This window comes from Acinonyx jubatus, chromosome B1 (genome assembly GCF_027475565.1).
Source record: "Acinonyx jubatus isolate Ajub_Pintada_27869175 chromosome B1, VMU_Ajub_asm_v1.0, whole genome shotgun sequence".
NCBI lineage: Eukaryota > Metazoa > Chordata > Mammalia > Carnivora > Felidae > Acinonyx > Acinonyx jubatus.
This window is the reverse complement of record NC_069382.1, coordinates 169109575-169125683: the sequence shown is the minus strand read 5'-3', so window position 1 is coordinate 169125683 and position 16109 is coordinate 169109575. Positions and strand designations below refer to the sequence as shown.

The window sequence follows — 16109 nt, the reverse complement described above, 5'->3', positions numbered from 1 at the left end:
AAGTGCCCTTAAAAGAAGATTCAAAACAAGACCAACACTGCTGATACCCTGGCTTTAATTTAATAAAAATAACCACAACACTGGAATCTACAAAGTATAGACAACCAATACATCTCCCTTAGAGAGTAAGTGCAAAATTGAAAACATATTGTTTTTATAATATGTATACATAAGTGTATATAAGACTTCTAACCTCATCTGAGAGCTTATTAAATTTTATAATTTTCACTTGGTGAAATTTTCACTTTAAGTTGAACAGCTGTATTTCTGGGCACGAGGGATTACCTTAATGAAGAAAGAACAAAATTACATTGTTTCTGCAAAATGATAGTCCTCTACTAGATCCCCCTTTCCCCACTTTAAAAATGCCAAAAGCAGTAACATTCCATTTCCACTACACCCAGCCATGCTAATAAGCAGCATAACAGAAAATCCCAGAATTAAATGGACCATGTCAATCACTGTTCTTCTGTTACAGTTCTTCCCTAATTACTCAAGAACTTCCTCACTATCTAAAATGTTGTATTTGTCTTTAAGAACTCACTTCAGACAACATCAATCACTGCTATTTGGTATAGCCCCAGAAAGGGAAACAATGGTATTATAGATACTTGCAATCCCTAGTTTAACCCTTTCTCCAGCAATCTCATAAATATTTACAGCTAACAGGTTAACATGAAATTTAGTGAGATCAAAAATTTCTAAGATTATCACATTAAAAAGACTGTTAGCAAGGGTGTAAGGAAATGGGACTTTCACATACAGAACAAGCAATGGTAGTAAGTTGTTTAAAATCTATAGAAGACGGTTTTGCAATATGTACCAAATCCTTACATATGTATACCCATTAATTGGACCCAGTAATTCCACTTCTATGAATTTAGCCTTCAATAAAACAAATGTCTTCAAGCTATAGATCCAGAATGTACTATACCCAAACAGACACATTTTTAAAAATATTTTCATAATTTCTGAATAAAAATGTAATTACACATGGATTTTTTAAAAAATATATGGAGGGCTCCTGAGTAGTTTAGTCGGTTGAGCATCTGACTCTTGATTTCGGCTCAGGTCACAATCCCAAGATTGTGGGATAGAGCTCTGTGTTGGGCTCTGAGACTCCTTAAGATTCTCTCTCTCTCTCTCTCTCTCTCTCTCTCTCTCTCTCTCCCCCTCTCTGTGTCTCTGTCTCTGTCTCTGTCTCTCTCCCCCCGCCACCCCCCTCCTTCACTTTCTCTCTAAACTAAAAAAAAAAAAAAAAAGATTTTAAAGCTAGAAGTGTTCTGAATAAAATTTCAAGTATTGTATATCATACTAGCTAAAACTGCATACAAGGCCCCTTTTTCTGTACTAACCACAAAATAAATAGTTCTCCAATCCCCTTGGAAAGTAGGAGAAATTCTAGTGAAATACAGTCACGAAAAGAGAAAAAAGACTGGCTTGCCTGATTTGACACTTACTTAGTACTCCATGATTTATGCACTTCCCAATAATATTCCTTACAGTTATGGGAAAAGCTAACACCAAAAAAAAAATAAACTCATGATCCTAAGCATAGGGGTATTTCCTATAAACACAGAGGATCATCAAGGAGAATACAGAAAAAAAAAAAAATGGTGTTCTATAAACTAATAGGCATATCTGAAAGCATTCTGTCATCTTACCTTGATAAAGGCAGAAAACCTGCAGAAAGCAGCAGTGCTATGTCTTTGTACTAGGACTTCTGAACTAGTTGTCTTAAAACTCCTATAGCCTTTAGTATTTCAAAGGCTACACCAATACATTATTGAAAATGAAGGCAAAAGAGGCCAAAGATGAAAACAATGCCATCAGCTGCTTGCAGAAGACAGTCATTTTAACAGGTGTTGCTGTGACCATCCTCATATAAAATAAATATTTTACAATCCTACACAGTGTGCACAAATGAAACATTCCAAATAAAGTTATCGTTGTTTCTCTTTTTTAACATTTGTTCTTATTTTTTAATAAGCCTAAATTTGTTCTTGCATTGTCAGAAGCCAAAGGCAAACTGTGTTCTCTTCTCCCCAGGAACGTATAATACGATAATGATAAACAGATCTAAGTCCAATTTCTTAGACCTAGTTGAAAATCACGGGCAATTGAACACTCAGAATCTCCCTCCAGGATATCTGTCTCCTTATAAAAACACCATCTATTTTTATTTATATACAACACAACCTCAAAAGTAGTAACAATCACCAAGTAAACTAGCATTATCCAACATACAGCAGAGGAATTGCCTGGGAGAGAAGATTGCTTTGCCACTCTGAGTTAGATACATTCATTTGTTTAGAAAGGGTAACAAATCAGAGAAAGAAAATAATGTGCAGGTCTACACAGAAACCTATTTATAAGCCAAGAAGGAAAAATATCTAATTTTGGAGTTTATCCTGCTGAGACCTGGGGATTCTGATTTTCCTTCCTTCAGTCTGGAATACACAGAAACCAAATTAATGGAGATCATGCTAGACAGATCTGGTTATAGAGATTAAAAACTATTTGGTAACAACTAGCCAAAAACTGAAAAAGGAATCCGAGTTTTTAGAGCCTTTTTCTACCAAGTTCTTTTTCAACACTTTCCTTGAGTCAAAAACCCAAACTGTCATTTGGGTTTTGGAAGTAGAGAAAAGTTCAGAAGCATGCCAAGTCTTCAATATTTGTTAATTAAATAGATGGAAGAGAAACTAAACATACCATCTTTGCACCATTTATGTGGTGAATCAGACATTCTGTACTTCAGTATAATTAAATAAAACCTCTGTAACTGCTCACCTTTAATCAAGAAATTAAGAGAACACATGATTTGATTCATTACCAACAAATCCTCTTAGACTCAGACTTTGTTATATTTTTTAAATAAACCCATTTTATCATTTGTGAGGTGTAGTGAGGTGAGTAATGATAAACAAGAAAAATGTACTGGCTTGTACTGTGATGTCATCCACCACACGGTGCCGAGTCCCTACCAGAGCAGCAAAAACCGTCCATGGAAAGTCACAGCTGGTTTCAGTTACTAAGAAAACAGAACACAGGAGAAGAAAGTGGAACATTTTACCACTTACTCTCCTTCTATCGCCACTGGATCTCACAAAAAAAGAAAAGTGGGTGAAAGGAGGCTTGGACAGTAGGACACAGGTACAACACCCACAACTTCTTACAATTTTCCGGTATGAAACATGCAATACAAAGAAACCTGATTGGCCACAAAGAGTAAAGGGAGCAGCTCAGCAACACAATTCCCCACTTCCATTCATATTCCACTTCCCCACATGTGGGAGGAGGTAACAATGCTGTCTCAGTATTAATGCCAAATATAAACCACTTGTATATTACTTCATTAGTATTTAGTTATTATTTTCCTAATATAGTACTACTTCCTTGGCATTCTGGAATACAATCCTGTGTCTCTCATGGTTTCACAAGTGCCTGATAGCAAAATATGGGTTACAAGAACAAACAACAGTCTGTTCATTTTTTTTAATGTTTATTTGAAAGAGAGAGAGAGAACACGAGCAGGGGAGGCGCAGAGAGAGATGGAGAGAGAATCCCAAGCAGGCTCTGTGCTATCAGCGCAGAGCCTGACATGGGGCTTGAACCCATGAACCATGAGATCATGGCCTGAGCTGAAACCAAGAGTCGGCCGCCAAATGGGCTAAGCCACCCAGGCGCCCCAGTCTGTTCATTTTCAAAGATATTTCAGAATCTCAATAATCATTCCAGATACTCCAGTGCTCCATATGCCACTTAATTCTTTTCAAGTCTCATAATACACACTATTAAAATAGGACTGAAGAACTAGGAGGCAAAAAAGATTGCAAGAAAGCATCCAGCTCTTATAAAGATGTTTCAGTTAATGTGAATCTGTAAATAAAATCGCCAAAGCAGTATCAATGGCCTTTGAATCATCTATAAAATGGAAGAAATCGCTAAAGATTAAAGATGAGAAATGGAACCCAAATTGCCAAAAAGAGAAAGGCACATTTCCAACCACAGAACTGTAGAAGAGGAAAGGTCTGGTGACAGTTCTGTGCAACAGTATCAAGAGGAAGACAAAAGGAATATTCAACAGAAGAAGATGGAGTTCCCAGAAACAAACAATGCTGACCTAAGCGCTTATTTATTCTATTAAGTTACAGGACTAGCAGATGAAATAAATCTAGAAACAAGGGATATCTCGAGTTCAACAAAACATTCACCAATTTCTCTTCTGATTGGGTAAACCAGGGTTTCCAACATCTACAGTATTAACATTTTGAGCCAAATAACCCTTTTGAAGAGAGCTCTCCTGCACCCTATACAAGATGAAGAAATACAACATAGGTAACAGTGGTTATTAAGATCTACAAGTAATTCATGAGAAACAGAAGAGCTATATCCAAGGTGCTGATAACAGATCATGTCATTTTGGAAAAGGTTTCTTTACCTGTCTCTTAATACAAAACAAATTTAGGGGCGCATGGGTGGCTCAGTTAGGCATCTGACTCTTCATTTCGGCTCAGGTCCTGATCTCACAGTTTCATGGGTTTGAGCCCCGCACGGGGTTCTGTACTGGCAGCGCAAAGCCTGCTTGGGATTCTCTCTCTCCCTCTCTCTCTCTCTCTCTCTCTCTCTCTCTCTGCCTCTCCCCAACTCACGTTGTCTCTGTCTCTCTCAAACTAAACTTTAAAAAATGAATAATTTTACCAATGATTCAGAAAGAAATATAAAGATATGTTTATCAAATTTGTAGAAGGTATGAAATCACAGGATATGAAAAAACAAGTAGATGAGGGACATGCAAAGAACTACCGCATTCTTCCACAGTGAAACTTTGTGTAACCTTAGATTGAAAACTGCTTCTGAAAAGTCATCTCTCCTATTAGGTAGATTTGAAGATCAAATGAGGTGAATATGAAATATAAGCCATATAATGAATAATGCTATTCCATGAGGTCAGCAAAAGTGTTTTGAAAAAAAATCTATAGTAGTATACAAGATAAAATTTATTTTATCATTCTGGTAGAATTCTTCCCGCCTTGCACTCTGGACACAAGTCTTGTTTCAAATAAAGTAAGAAACTCCTATGTAAAAGATGCTGTAAGCAAGAAAATATGAGCTACAACAGTAGGCAGTATTAAGCTGGTATAAATCTGTAAAAGTTTTTAAGTTGAATTTTTTAAATTTTCTCTTTCTATAATAAGTATGAAAGTAATGAATAATGCGTATGAAATAGCACTATTGATTTCTAAGCTTCCACATTATTCTCTCTTTCTGGTATACATAATACCTAAATCTACAAGTTAAACTCTTCTAAAACCTTTCACATTTATCTCGAATTTCTCTCTCTAGGAAACGTTTCCCAAACCTCCAAAATAGAAGTTACCTCTCCCATGCCTGAATATCCTCAGGAGACATTTTTATTGCTGTTAATTTTTTCCTTATGTAATTTTTATATAAAAGACTTATCTCCCCAATGAACTCTACACCCTTGAAGACTAATTTTATTCTTTTATCTATTTCATAGATTATCCAGTACACTATTATGTACATACAGGATATTTGTTGAATAAATTAGTGAGGATTTAATATTGTTAAATATTGTTAAATATTGTTAAATAAATGACTGAATCAGGTTACAAAAGCCTGGAATCTAATAAGGTAAAAATGTAAGAGTTTATTTCAGAAAGAAATCTAATATAGGTAAGTGTTAAGTCCCCGTTTTGGAACCTGAAAACTGGAAAAGATCTGATGGAACAGCAGTATTTGTTCAAAAAAATATATTATTAGTGGTGCTTTTATCCAGAAGATTAATAAAAGTCAAAAGGAAACTAAAAATGCTGCTGGTAGGGGTGCAGTGGGAACCTTCATAAGAGCACTGGGCCCAGAAACAGAAAGTGGAAGCCCTATGTACTCTTCATAATATAGGCAGCTAAACTACATTCTTAAAATGAACCTCAAGAAATACTCCCCTCTTTTAAGTGATCATATTCCTCATTGTGAATGGTTCATTTATTAAATATATTACATTACAATGAAGCACAAACAAGTACACACATCAATAATCTAATATCCAAAATAAAAGCATGAGAAAAATTAAATGCATTCCATTAAATTCCATGTAGAAGTTTAAAAGATGAGATAGGAATCTTTCTGTATTGAGACAAAGAGGCAGAAAATGAGGAAGGGACAAGGAGGAAGACAAGGAGAGTAAGGAAGGGAGGAAGGGAGGAAGGGAGGGAGGGAGGGAGGGAGGGAGGGAGGGAGGGAGGGAGGGAAAGAGGGAGCCAAAGACATTAAGTTATGAAAAAGCAAGCTACAGAATTTTATAATAAAATGCCACTCAAATAAATACAAGTGTGTATATATGTACACGTGGGTGTGTGTATATATATTTTATTTATATAGCTATATAAGGCAAAAGGGATAGATGAGAGAATGAAACATTGTCATCTGAATTGTTTACTTCTCTTTCAGTGAGAATGTGTTAATGTTTTACTCAGATAATTTAAAATAATATTAATCTAAATACTCATCTACCAAAATGATAAATTTAGTTTCTTTATAGAGTCTTAGTGCACAAATCAAAATTAATTTTTGAACAAGTATAATCAAAGAAATGTAACACACAGTTCTTAGTTCTTAGTTTCCTCTCACTTCAAGGAAATTTTCCGTCTCAATCGCTTTGGTTTCCCTGAAAATGTCTAAGAAAAGTACTCTATCCTTACATAATCTATTCCCATTTGTCTGGTAAACAAAACTATTATGTCTCTAAAAATCAGCAAAAGAGCATATTACACACAGAGCAGTATTTTCTGCTACTATTTTCCCAAGTCACAGGTCACCAATATTACATGGTAAACTGGAGAACATTACATTCCCAATTTTTTCCCACTTAACATCTCCCAAATGATTATAACCTCAAGAGCACAGTCTCTGGAATTATGTGCTCAATTAAAACTACCAGTCATAAACAACTTTCAAGACAGGAAAAAACCCCCATCATTTTCAGCCAAACAGCAGCTCCTGATGAAACTGCATAATAAAAGGTCATCTTTGCCAAACAAAACTCAAGGTCTCTCACTTCATTAAACAGCTAAAAGTAAATATATTTACCCAGTACAACAAGTATTTGGGTTTTTACCAACTTACAAGAACATTTTACTAGAGTCAGTGGTTAGCTATGAAGGTATTTATAAGCCATTTTTTTTCCTTTTCCTGTAATTTGGGAGGTTGATGTAATCAAACTAATTTAAAAATCAACAGAAGACATATTTAATCAAAATGATGATGAAAAATATGTCACGGAGCTAGACGATAAGCCTAAAGATCTGTAAAACAATATAGCCTAAACAAATGTATAATAATATAAAGTAAAAGCACTTGAATGAAGCAGGTTATTTTCTAAATTAAGGTTACTTCCTAAATGTTTTCTCATTGTTTATATAGCCCTGTGCAACCAGAATAAAATGTGAGCTACATATGTAGTTTTAAACTTCTCATAACCGTATTTTAAAAAAGTGAAAAGAAACAAGTGAAATTAACTGTAATATATTTTATTTAACCCAAATAACCACACTTAAAGAAAGTGGAAAAGAAATAAGTGAAATTAAATTTAATGATATACTGTATTCAACTCAATATATCCAAATTATCATTTCAACATGTGATCAATACTAAAAAATTATTAATGAGACAATTTACTTCTTTTTGTACCAAGTCTTCAAATCTGTACATATACTTACAACACTCTCAGTTGGGCCAGTCACATTTCAAGTGCTCAACAGCTACAAGTAAATAGTTACCATACTGACAGTGTATATCCACAACATTAAGTGAGTCAGATACAATTTCTAAATTTCTGAGGCACAGTTACATAATCAACAGAAAGTCCTAAGCACTTAAGCAAAAGCAAAATGTTTTTATTTTTTAGCATAGTCTTTAAAGGCAGACGTAGGGATAAAATAAAGTTAAAATGTAAGAATAACAGTTAGTACTTATTGACCATTTACTATACGCCCAACCCTGTTTTAAATGCTTTTCAAGTGCTCTGCTAGCCCCAACCCCCAAGTGAGGAAACTAAGACACAAGGAAGGTAAATGAACGTCATCTCAGGCAATCTGATTTAAGAGTTCCTGCTCCTAAACACCACAAATGCAAGAAAAACACCAAACAAAAATTGGTATATGAAAGATAAAATAAGGAATAATGAAGCAAAAATTGTTTCTTTTGTTATTAACAGGTTTTTTAAATTAAATCATTGTCATATAATCCTTTTCCACAAGAGGTTCCAATCCCCAAATAAACAATACAATTTTAGGTTAATCTTATACTTGCAATATAAACATTTACATTTATAATGTGAATATTTATTCATAACCTGGTACTGAACAACTGTAGTTTTAGCTTTAAAAAAAGTAAAGAATAATTTTTAAAAATATTTTAAGGTGATGAATTTCCCAGTTTATTAATTTCAAGAAGCTGCACTTTTCTTAAAACCCATTATATTCCTGATTTTATTATGGACTTCGTTTTAACAGTTCATTATCTTATAAAAGGAAGAAGAAGGGATTATTTTCTTCCCATGAACCTGTAATTTCAAAGAATAAAAAAACATGAGAAGACAAAACAGGCATGTTTTAATTCTAAAAAAACAAACAAACAAACAAACAAAAAAAACCAGAATACTATGTAATAAATACTGAACATCCTATTAGATGGGTACATCACACCCCAAATTTCCAACTAAAATAAGGGGACAATGTTTACTTTCACACATACATGCCACCAGCAGAATGACAGAAACATGGATAATGCTCATTAAAATTTCAGATAAAGTGCTGGATATCTCTTCAGAAAATAACATTTGAAAATACCTGGCCTGAAATAAATGATCCCGTGTTAAAGAAAATCTGTGATCAGAGCTTAAATTGTCTGACCCTTCTGTGTACCTAAAATCACAAGATAAGGATAGCCAACTGATCCACAGTTGAAGGCCACGGCTGTCTGCACACTAACTTTGACGTTTCCAGGGTGTCACTGGAAAGCTCGATCACACCACCTTTGGTTACATAATAAACCTATCACCATACGTTTCTAGTATCCCTCCCACATATTCAAAACTTCACAAAGGTGGCCAGATCTCAGAGGGGGATCTCTTAATAGAAGAGTGCATTTGCACAATGTGCCTAAGCAGATATTTAGCAATAGAACAAAAAGGTTAGAGTCAGTCGGCCTCTGACGTAATGAAGAACTATCTCAGCTTACCAAAAAGTTTACAGAAAATACATTCATGTTATCTACATTTTGTTTTTGATCATCTGAATAACAATCAAATGTCTCTGAGAACCTATACGAAGCTATTTTTATATGCTTCAGGCACTGGGTCTGGCCCTTTCCTATGCACCATCCCAGCAAATCTCTCCAACAAGCCTATTCAAGTAGTGTCTCTACTTTATAGTCTGTGAGACTCAAACAACTGTTAGATGGCAACCGAGGATGGACCCTCAGGCAGGGCTTCTGACCTTCCAGGCTAAGATTTGTTCTACAACACAAGGACTTTCTTTCCTGTTTCATTCCCAACTTACTGAACAATTTATCTACCATGAGTACCCACATACTTTCAAGTAACAGCCCATACACGTAAGAAAAATTTTATTGTTACTCGTATCTTCAAAAACCTTGACCTTTATCTGCAAATTCCAGTAACATTAAAATCTTAGAGGTGAATTGTAGATCTCAATAAAGCTGTTATTGAAAAAAAAAAAAAATGGGGGGTGGGGGGAGTGTGCCTGGCCGGTTCAGTAGGTAGAGCGTGTGACACTTGATCTCAGGGTTGTGAGTTCAAGCCCCATGTTGGGATACCAAAAAATTTTTTAAAAACAAACAACAAGTCTTTAGCATGGTAATGACATCAACTCTCCAATTATCCTAATAATACTACCAAAGATAATCCAAAAACCTAATCTGTAACTCATTTCTCAAAAACGTTTATATATCAGTCCCTTATATTGCTAACTTAAGTCTCTCATTACTTCACCCCTAGGAAATGCCTTGACTTACCTAATTATGGTTTCTATACTCTCTATCCCACCCTGAACATTAGCAATCTAGCAATCACTCTTTTCTTTTTTATTAGGTTTCATGCACAGTGCAGAGCCCAACGCAGGACTTGAACTCACGACCCTGAGATCAAGACCTGAGCTGAGATAGAGGGTCGGACACTCAACCAACTGAGCCACCCAGGTGCCCTTTTAATATTTTAAGTAATCTCTATATCCAACATAGGACTCAAACTCACAACCCCAAGACCAAGAGTTGCACACTCTACCCACTGAGCCAGCCAGGCACCCCTCTAGCAATCACTCTTAAATACTATTCTCATCATTCCACAACTCTCTTCAAGAATTTTAATGGTTCCCTTTCCCTGCTATGTTAAGTCTAAATCCATCTGCCTAGCTTTCAAGGTCTTCTCTAATCCTACCTCCCACTCCTCCTCCTCCTATGGGCAGTCTCTTCTGTGCCCTACGAACATACCAAGCCTTGTGCTGGATGCTGTGGTTTAAATAATCCCACCCCCTAAGCTGACATTCTTCCCTTTACCGCCTGCTCATCCTTCAAGTGCCAGATCAAATCTTGCCCTTCGAGCCCTCTGCCTGACTACTGCTTATTGCTACCTCAAGCGACTACTACAGTACTTCGGAGTCTGGTCATCTTTTGTACCTCCAGCACCTAGTTTCTGGGATGTAAAAAACACTCAATAAATGTCTGTTGAATATAAACTGTAATATGCTGTGCCAAAGTAATTATGTGGCTTTTACCGTCTCTTCAAACCAGGTGTGTTCACTTCACTAGCAATTCAAGTAGCAGAGTGCTAAAAATAATGGTTTCAGAGGTTTTCTTCAATATGAACAAATCAACAACCTATGAGATGCTTTCATGGTTCCTTCAAGTATTTCTACATAGGAACCAATTCAACAGGCTCTGTGAATTTGAAGATTAATACATCTAACCTTTTATTCCTGTTACAGTCTCCTCTAGGAATTAACAATGCCACAACCAAAATTACTTTACAGGGTGCATGAGCAGCTCAGTAGGTTAAGCATCTGACTTCAGCTCAGGTCATAATCTCACGATTCATGGGTTTGAGCCCTGCTTCAGGTGAGCCCCACTTCTCTCTGTCTCTCTCTCTGCCCCTCTCAAAAAAGGGGGGGGTGGGGAGAGAAAAAAAAGAAAATCCTCACAGCAATTTAAAAACAAATGACTTTACAACACATCTGAGTTTTTTCCCTAAGATGATAATTCAGAGTTCCTCACCATAAAGGAATACTATCTATGAAACAATCATTTATACTATTTTACCATTTTAAGATTAGTGTACAATTATTTATAAAATGGCTTTTGCTTTCTAACCACTCAAAACAGAACAAATAAATTTAAGTATAAAAACAATCATCTATTAAAAAGCTAATGCTAATAAAATCTTTACTGTCACAAGAAAATACAAGGAATTCAGGTCACATCTGTGCTAGATCACAGATCACAAATATGAATAATTGTTATATACTTAGATTATTATGACTTTAGCATGCAAAGTAAAAAAACTTAAATAAAAAAGTTTTAAAATAATATTTTTAATTTTTTTTCCTTAATGTTTATTTATTACTGAGAGAAAGAGAGAGACAGAGAGAGACAGAGCATGAGCATGGGAGGGGCAGAGAGAGGAGGAGACACAGAATCTGAAGCAGGCTCCAGGCTCTGAGCCGTCAGCATAGAGCCCGACGCGGGCTCTCACAAAGCGTGAGATCATGACCTGAGCCGAAGTCGGACACTCAACCGACTGAGCCACTCAGGCGCCCCTAAAATACACCAATAATATTTTAACATAGGATTCAAGATAGAGCTTCAACTTACTCAATATAGAACACCTAAAAAATTCCAAGGCCAATTCCCCTGTAACTAACCCTTACAAAGGCCCTTAACCCACAGAAAATGCCAAAGATGATTACAGCCTTTCCCTGATAAATATAAATCAACAAAGCAAAAAAAGGCAGCAGAAATTCAATTCAAAGTGAAGGAGGTTCATCCAGAGACCAATGAGTAGCTCAAGAACATAACACACACTACTCTTCTCTCAAACATTAAACATATTCAGTACACTTACCTGTTTCTGAAATGTATGTAACAGGATCCTGGCGTAGAATTTTACCAGGTTTAGGTTTTTCTGGTTGCTTTTTGGCATTTTTTACCTGCACTGTCTCCTCGGATTCTGAATCTGTACATGAGAAGCAAATGAAACAAAACTCTCAAGAGAAAAAATAAAATACAGTGTGTTCTTAAAGTGATCATTGTTAATGAATTCCTCAAGGCCCATTTTGAGGCAAATCCCTTTTATGAATTCTCACAGGTTACTTCTACACAGTGTTAAGCCTTGGTCTTACTTTTCTATTGTCACTATAACAAATCACCACAAATTTAGTGGCTTAAAACAACATAAACATATTATCTTATAGTTCTGAAGGTTAGAAACCCCATATGGGTCCCACTGGGCTAACATCAAAGTGCCAGCAGGGCTATGACCCTTTTCTGGATACTCTAGGGAAAAATCCATTTCCCTGTCTTTTCCAGTTTCTAGTGACTGCTAACATTCCTTAGCTTCTGGCTCCCTTCCTCCATCTCCAAAGCAAGGAACATCAGGCAAAATCCTTCTCATGCTGCATCTTTCTGGTTCTCTATTTTCCATGGTCAGTCTCTGTCTCTGTCTCTCTGTCTCTCTCTCTCTCTCTCTCTCCCCCTTTCCTCCCTCTTCCTTGTGAATACAGTGGGCCCATCCCCAGATAATTCAGGATCATCTCCCTATTTTAAGGTCACCTGATTATCAACCTTAATGCCACCTATGACTTTAGTTTCCCTTTTGCCATGTAACCTAACATATTCACAAGTCCTAGGAATTAGCGCATGGACATCTTTCGGAGCCATTAGTCTACCACAACCTAATCACCCAGGACGCTTAAATACAAATCAAGACAAAGTGGTACAAAAATAGAAGTTTCATAAACTTTAGGATCCTTCCTTTCCCTCTGCACCATGCATTTATAAATCCTGTTTCATACTAAAACTGTATCAAACAACAAAATTTTCAATTTCCCAAAAGACAGAAACTCCTGGGGAGTGGGAATGTGTACTTATTTCAAATTCCTTACTGTATACAGCAGTAAAAGACATAGAATAAACATTGAAGCACTTTTAGAATTGAGTCAGAATTTTTGCTGTTATTGTCAAATCCTGACAATCTATGCATACTTCCTTAGAGGTTGCATTATTAAGAATTCACACCAGATGGATCTTCTCCACAAAAGCAACACCTAAAACTTTTTGAATTCTATCATTATTTTAACAGATCATAAAAGGCATACATAAAAATACAACATTCCCCATCTTAAAAGTACAGTATATTCAAATATTTTATATTGTGATTGTTCCATTTTAAATCCAACAAAAAAGGACCAGATCAAAAGCACAAAAATTAAATTTTAGATCTTTGTTTCCAGAGCAATATTCTAAGGCACTATTTTTCAAATTCAGTCTCCAAGAAGCTCAGCTGAAAGAGAAGTTAGTATGAATATTTTTAAAAATAAATATGTCAGGGGCACCTGGGTGACTCAGTCAGTTGAGTGTCCGACTCTTGATTTCAGCACAGGTCATGATCTCACAGTTTGTGAAGCAGAGCCCCACATCGAGCCCTACAGTGTCAGACTCTTGCAGCATGTGATTCTCTCTCTGCCTCTCTCTCTCAAAATAAATAAATACTCTTTATAAGTAAACTTACTTGATAAATAAATGTCATGTTCAAAGTGAGTTTGAAACATGCTATGTATACTGTATAGCCCTCTGAACAAACATATTTAACACATTAATATATTGTGGCTCTTTCAAGTTCTACACTACAATAAAACTGTTTTCAACTTTATTGGAGCATAGAGTCTTCTCACAGGACCTATTACAACAACAGAGAGAGCCGTGTGTCTCAGAACATCAGTTGGGAAAACACTGTGTTCTAAGGGATATAAAATAATTTTAAAACTTTAAGGCTCCACAGAAGAAATATTACCTGAATCATAGATGATCCTCTTTTTCTTGTTTGGTTGCTTCTGTTTAGAGTCATCTTCTTTACAAGAACTATTTACCTGTAAACATCACAGTATAATTAGAATGCAAAACTTATATAAATTCGTTGTGTTTTCTCGTTAGACTTGAACTCAGTAATTTTGCCCCCAAGGAGACATTTTTCCTTATTATAACTGGGGGGCAGGAGAAAGGGGTTACTGGCACCTACTGAGTAGACCAGGGATGCTACTAAACACCCTAACAACGCACAAGATAGTCCTCCACAACAAAGAATTACACAGCCCAAAATGTCATTAATGCCATAATTAGACTAAACAATTAGCCAAACCCACCATCAAAAAGACAAGAGAGAATAAATGCTGGCGAAGATGTGGAGAAAAAGGAACCGTTGTGCACTGTTGGTGGGACTGTAAAATAGTACAGCCACTATCGAAAACAGTATGGAGGTTCCTCAAAAATTTTTGTCTAAAAACTACCATATGACCCAGCAATTTTACTTCTGAAAATATATCCAAAGAAACAAAAACACTAACTCCAAAAGATATCTGCACCCCCATGTTCATAGAAGCGTTATTTATAATAGCCAAGACATGGAAACAACCTAAGTGACCATCAAAGTAGGAAAGGATAAAATTGTGATACACATAAAAAAAGAGGAAACCCTACCATTTGCAACAACATGAATGAACCTTGAAGGCATGCTAATTGAAATAATTCAAACAGAGAAAGACAAATACTGTATGATCTCACCTATATGTGGACTCTAAAACAAGCAAAAAACATACCAAACTCAGAAAAAGATACCAGACTTGTGGTTACCAGAAGCAGGCAGCGAGGGGGAGGTACAAGTGGAGGAAGGTGGTCAAAAGGTACAAACTTCTGAGGAGCCCTGGTGGCTCAGTCGGGGTGAGCATCTGGCTCTTGATTTCAGCTCAGATCATGACCTCACAGTACATGGGTTTGAGCCCCGCAGTGGGCTCCACACTGACAGTGTTGGAGGGAGTTCTCTCTCTCCACCCCTCCCTGCTCTCTCTCTCAAAATAAACTTAAAAAAAAAAAGTACAAACTTCTACTTATAAGTACTAGACATGCAATATACAACATGAAGAATATAATGAACACTGTTATTTGATACATAGGAAACTTGTTAAGAGGGCAGATCTAAAAGTTGTCATCACAGAAAAAAATTTTTTTTCTTTTTTTACTTTATCTATATGAGATCCCAGATATTAACTAAACCTGTGGTAATCATTTCACAGCATATGTAAGTCAAACAATCATGCTGTATACCTCAAACTTCTACAGCTCAGATGTTAATTATTTCTTAATAAAACTGAAAAAAAAAAGAAAAAAAACAATTGTATCAGATGGGAAAAAAAGAATTATAGAAAAGGCTGTATTATTATTTAGCTCCACTTTCAACACTAAATTACATATAACAAAGAGTAAAAGAATGTCAGATATTAAAAGGCAAATGCTTACTGAAAAGGAAAGAGACAAAGGTTAAGGAGTTATGGGCTGTCCACTACCCACTGCCTGTTAGAAAACTATATATAACCGGGGCAGCTGGGTAGCTCAGTCGGTTAAGTGTCCAACTTCAGCTCAGGTCATAATCTCACAGTTTGAGTTCAAGCCCCACATCGGGCTCTGTGCTGACAGCTTGGAGCCTGGAGCCTACTTTGGATTCTGTGTCTCCCTCTCTCTCTGCCCCTCCACCCCCCTCTCAAAAAATAAACATTAAAAAAAATTTTTTTTAAGAATACTATATATAACCAAGGCAAAAGATATTATTTATATTTTGTAGTTATACATTATATTTCTAACATATTCAAATTTTCCCAAAAAAATCAAGAAACCAGACAGCAAAAGAAACTATAACCAATCATAAGGGAGAAATATGTTTCTAGAGGCACCTGACTGCTTCAGTCCATACAGTATGTGACTCTTGATCTCAGGGTTGCGGGTTCAAGCCCCACGCTGGTTGT

The 16109-nt window shown here is 36.0% G+C and overlaps 1 protein-coding gene across 2 annotated transcripts in view; it reads right to left on the bottom strand.

Annotated features, from left to right (window-relative positions):
* The window catches only part of RFC1 (replication factor C subunit 1), an 84801-nt gene that overhangs the window by 36877 nt on the left and 31815 nt on the right, over nt 1–16109 (bottom strand). For both annotated transcript variants that reach the window (XM_053217454.1, XM_015083282.3), the window contains exons 3-4: nt 14108–14183; nt 12161–12271 (exon numbers count right to left, since the gene is read on the bottom strand). In XM_053217454.1, the coding sequence (XP_053073429.1) occupies nt 12161–12271; nt 14108–14183 (187 nt within the window). The remainder of the gene's footprint in view (nt 1–12160; nt 12272–14107; nt 14184–16109) is intronic.